This window comes from Crocodylus porosus, unplaced genomic scaffold (assembly GCF_001723895.1).
Source record: "Crocodylus porosus isolate Cpor-Errol unplaced genomic scaffold, CroPor_comp1, whole genome shotgun sequence".
NCBI classification, from domain to species: domain Eukaryota; kingdom Metazoa; phylum Chordata; order Crocodylia; family Crocodylidae; genus Crocodylus; species Crocodylus porosus.
This window is the reverse complement of record NW_017728948.1, coordinates 76,202,916-76,207,892: the sequence shown is the minus strand read 5'-3', so window position 1 is coordinate 76,207,892 and position 4,977 is coordinate 76,202,916. Positions and strand designations below refer to the sequence as shown.

At 42.0% G+C, this 4,977-nt stretch overlaps 1 protein-coding gene across 1 annotated transcript in view; it reads right to left on the bottom strand.

The window, feature by feature from the left end:
- Nucleotides 1-2,703: 2,703 nt before the first annotated feature.
- The window catches only part of LOC109322020 (alpha/beta-gliadin clone PW1215-like), an 11,979-nt gene continuing 9,705 nt past the window's right edge, over nt 2,704-4,977 (bottom strand). Inside the window, exons 6-8 of the mRNA XM_019552815.1 lie at nt 4,466-4,480; nt 3,727-3,768; nt 2,704-2,957 (exon numbers count right to left, since the gene is read on the bottom strand). Of these exons, the coding sequence (XP_019408360.1) occupies nt 3,763-3,768; nt 4,466-4,480 (21 nt within the window). The 3' untranslated portion in view covers nt 2,704-2,957; nt 3,727-3,762. The remainder of the gene's footprint in view (nt 2,958-3,726; nt 3,769-4,465; nt 4,481-4,977) is intronic.

Genomic DNA, 4,977 nt, shown 5'->3' with positions numbered 1-4,977 from the left:
TCACTGATGAAGATGTTGAACAGTGCGGGCCCAAGGACCGAGCCCTGGGGGACCCCACTTCTCACATCCCTCCAGGTCGAAAATGACCCATCCACCACCACTCTCTGGGTGCAGCCCTCCAGCCACTTGGGGACCCAATTGACTGTGTGGGTGTCGACACCACAGTCCCTCAGTTTCTTAATGAGAACAGGGTGAGAGACAGTTTCAAAGGCCTTCCGAATGTCCAGGAAGACTATATCCACTGCTACCCCTGCATCTAATGATTTGGTGATCTGATCTTAGAAGGCCACCAGATTGGTCTGCAAGGACCTACCACTAATGAACCCGTGTTGGTTGCCCCTAAGCATGCAGTCTCCTGCTGGCCCCTCGTGGATATGTGCCAGAATAATTTTCTTAAAAAGCTTATGCAGGATTGAGGTAAGACTAACTGGCCTATAGTTTCCCAGGTCCTCCTTCCTCCCCTCTTCCAGTCCTCTAGCACCACACCAGAGCACCATAATTTGCTTCAATTATGACTATATAAACAAAAAATCTAGTTTTATTTCCTTTATTGTCATCATTTAATCAATCATTTAAACAAAGTGAATTGTTCAGAGTGCAGTGGCCTGTAATTCAAGAAAATGTTTCAGAATGTCTCTCAATATTGCTCTAATGACAAGACAAATATCAGTGTAATGAAGCATGGCAGTGTTTTTAGTAGAAACTTCTGTTTTTGTACAATAAATGCTATACAGTAATTCCCAGTAGAGGGCATATTACCTGAAGAAAGGTGGTTTATGCCCAAAAGCTTGTCCAGCATCTCTTCCAATTATACAATTGGTCCAATAAAAACCTTTGCTTCTTGTTTTTAATAAGTGCGTTTTTAAGTTTTATGTGAGCCTTGGGTTATCTTTTGTGTGGGCGTGTGTCTGCTGCGTTTGCTATCTCCTCTCAGGGTCTCTCCTGCCATGACTTTGAACATGGGGGGAAAAAAACATGTGCCCAACACACAGAGGCTAGGCCATCCAGAGCAGTGCTCTGGCTGCTGACCAAGCTTCCATGCTGCCAAACCTGTGCCCGTAGGCTCCAGGCCACTACTCCAGCTCTTTCTTGCACATGCAAGGGAGTGTGCTGCAGCAATTTATGTTACTGCAAGTGCATGCCCCTGCACGGTGCCGTAATGTGAGGGAGACGTGGGTGGGGGGCAAGCAGGATGACTGCCTTGGGCGCCAAAGTGAAGGAGTACCAACAGGTGCTGCCTTGCTGGCGCGGGGCACAGGACAGAGCCACAAGCAGCTAATTTTGGGGGAGGGAGGGGGGCTTCTGCAGCTGTGTGTCCTCCCCGGATCTGTGTGTGGGGTGAGGGCAGGCTTTGCCCTGGGCACCAAACTTCATTGCTACAGCATTGCCCCTTCATGTCTAGGGGTGGCTATAGGGATTACTTGAGATCATTACCTTACTGTACATTGCACATAATTAAGTTATTTCTTGTATCAGCTTGAATACTTCCCTTCTCTCCTTGTTATTTATATTGCTCAGATTCTAGTGCCTTTGTTCTCCTTGCAGTTTTGCCTTATGTTTTAAGGCAGTAGACTGAGCCAGGGAATTTGGATAGTCCCCCAGAGGACCCACCTCCCTAAGGTGGGAAAAGGAGTGGTACAGGTAGCCCCCTCAACCGGCTGGACAACCCTTCACCCCCAGTTTATTCTGTGATGCACCCAAGCCTGGTACGTTATAAGGAATTGAATCAAATTAATAAATGGCTTCAGGGAAAATGTTCTTTGAAAGCCATGAAAGTCTGGGAGCCCCCAAAACCAAGGAACCTAGAACCAGGGATCTAGGCAGCCCTGTGGCCCTCTACCCACACACCTGGGCATCCCAGTCAGGGTATCACCATGCAGTTTTTGGTAAAGTGCAGGAATGTTCTTTGTGGAACACAGTGCTAGTGAGAAGGGGGGATCAGAAAATTGCAATTGAGGGCAATTGCTTTCTTCTTTCTGTTCCTTGGCATCCAGCCAATTCCATGCTCAGGGAATAATGGGTAAACTGGAGTCCTTGCCACTGGGTATTCACTACCACCGCCCTCGTGGTGGTTTTACAGTACTGCAGTGCTTAAAAGGTGCCTGTTCCACTTAGTACCCTTGGCAGTGCATGTGCAGACACCTCTGAACCAGGACAATTGTGAACCAGTTCCCAATCAGTGACATTTTTGTAATGGTTCAAATGTTATGTCTGTCCACACCTCTTTGTATTTCTTCAAAATCAGTTTCTTTATGTATGCTGCTCATATGTATTAGGCTGTATAAACCACATAAATTAAGGTAGGGAACAATTCTGACCTGGCAGGGAGATAAGTTGGATATTCTAATAGGACTTTTTGTCTCTTCATTTATATGCCTTTCTTTCTGTTTATTAATAAGTCCGTGCAGTGCTGATTATTGAGTGTTAAATGTGCAGATCAATAGCACTGCAGAAATGGTAATAGAAAGTCCAAGGACTACGAGGAAGTGAAAGTGTTCGACCTTCTTTAAAAGAAAACAAAAGACAAAGCCTCTACATTTTATTTTTTTAAGAACTCTAAAGACAGAATTTGTGGCTCTTAGTCCTTTTAAGCTTACAAAAAATGCTTTATAATTACTTTGAACATTTCTCACCGTGTAGGCATCAGTTTTGGATAATTTTTAAGATCAATCATTTAAACAAAGTGAATTGGAATGAGAGATGTTAAAGTCAATGTTCAGTTTTTACTGTAAATTTAAAAGTTGCTGAACATAAAAATTTGGAAAAGAATTTTACAATGTGAAGAAGACAAATTTTAGATGCATGTGTTCATGAACTGAAGGAATTTGATGCTTTTATCTCCAGAATTTCCAGTACACGATGTTAAAGATGAGTGAGAGACGATTATAAAAAGAGTTGCAGATTAGTTGAAAGGAACCAAGTTGTATGAAAGACATCTGTTAACCTTCCCACGTCATCTGCAGAGTAGGAAAACTGAATTAGAATCTCAGGTAAGACTGAACAACTGCTACAACTGTCTTTTATCATTAAATACGTGGTACAAAACTCATAATGTGAAGTCCTACCCCTTGCCATGTGGTAAACTATTGTAAATTAAGTTGAAGTTTGAGCAAGTGCATAACTTGTCTCTGGCAGACAGCTACATAGCTCACAAAGATACTACACACAACATAAGAAGGTACTTCATATGAGAGCACACTGCAATACTAGTATCCGTACAGACAATCTGAATAAAGCTATATTGTTGTCAAGAATGACCGGGGCGGGGGAAGGGGGGGACCAGAGGGGGCTGAGATGGAGTGCCGCCACCTAATGTCCCATGCTGCTGCTGTTCTGCCTCTTGCAGGGAGCAGGGTGGGGGAGCTGAAGCCAGTGCTGCTGGCCTCTGCTCCCCGGCTCCCTGTCTGGTCCTCAGCACTGCTTGCAGGGAGCAGCGTGGGGTAGCCAAGGCCAGCACTTCTGGCCTTGGCTCCCCCACCTCTGTCCAGTCCTCAGCACAGCTTCAGAACCATGGTGGTGCTCCCCCACGCTTGGAGCACTCTGACTGATTCCATCAGCCAATCCAAGCACGAATAAAGCATTATGGACAGACAGACAGAGAGACTTAGGCTTTTATGATATTAGAATAATGGAAACAGCATGGCTTTTTATAAGATAAATATTTCAGAATATGCATTAAATTCTAAAACCAACATAATAAGCTGGCTCTGAAGGTATAGTACTTACCAAGGGGAAAACTACACCAGTTCTGTAGCCAGCATATTATTTCTATCAAAGAAAGTGACAAATATTTCTTTAATCAAAAAATGGAACTTTTTACTAATCTTAAAATTACTGATAGTCTCTTCATACTGTTAATTAGACTTTAGTGAATACATTTGCCATTTGTTTCACAGGAAGTTTTCTGATTAGGCTAGGGCCTCCTTTTTGTTTATACAGTAACTTTATCAAGAGGCAGGCTCTCTCTAAAAGGCATACAGTGTCTAGTAGACTGTGAAGTCCTGCTGTGTAATTGGGCTTCTAGGTAATAAATACTGTTACACAGATATTAAACACCAACTGTGTAACTTGGTATACCAATTAGGCCAAACTTAGTGTTTTGAGGTTGTGATTGTGGTTGTTGGGGTTATTTTTGTAAAGCTATCCACATTACCTGCAGTGTGGTAAATTCATAATTCTAAATGAAGTCTAGCATTTATTCCACAGAATATAATCTTGGAAAAGTTTTGGTATATGCCTGTCTGCCCTTCCCATACCCCTTTTTCCGAGATTTAACTTCCACTGAAAGTGGAGAATTTCTGTGATTTACTTTTACTTAACTATATTTAAAAGTGAAAAAAATGATCCTTTCTATAAAACCAAAAATGAAGGAAATGATCCTGTCTATAAAACCAAAGTAAGTCCTGTATCTGTTGTATAAGAATAGCTATACAACCACAGCTATACATACAAAACATGGACTTACCCCAATTGGGAAACCCTGTAGTGGGAGGGGTGGGGGGAAAGAGAGAGAGACATTTACAATAAGTTGGTTGATTTGTCAGACCCAAAAGTTGTTCCAAAATTCTAGGTTTGAAATAAATTAAACGTTAACTAATTCCAAGGAGAATATAAAAGTTTCTTTGAAACCCATGTATTTCAGCCTTGTTTGCATGGGAATCTGAAATTCAAATCGATTAGAAAGGATTACTTGTAGAGTCCATGACAAACTGAAAAAGTAAATACTCATCACTATCAATAAAAAACATGCATTAACTTTAAAAGTATTTTATTAAAGATTTAGTTTCTACCTATAGAGAAGTTCAATACACTTTTAATCTCAAGTATACTTCATTTAATATGGAAAATAAATTTCATAGATTTCACAGACATTAAGGCTGGAAGGGACCTCAGGAGATCATCGAGTCCAGCCCCCTGCCCAAAGGGCAGGAAGTCAGCTGGGGTCATAGGATCCCAGCAAGATAACCATCCAATTTA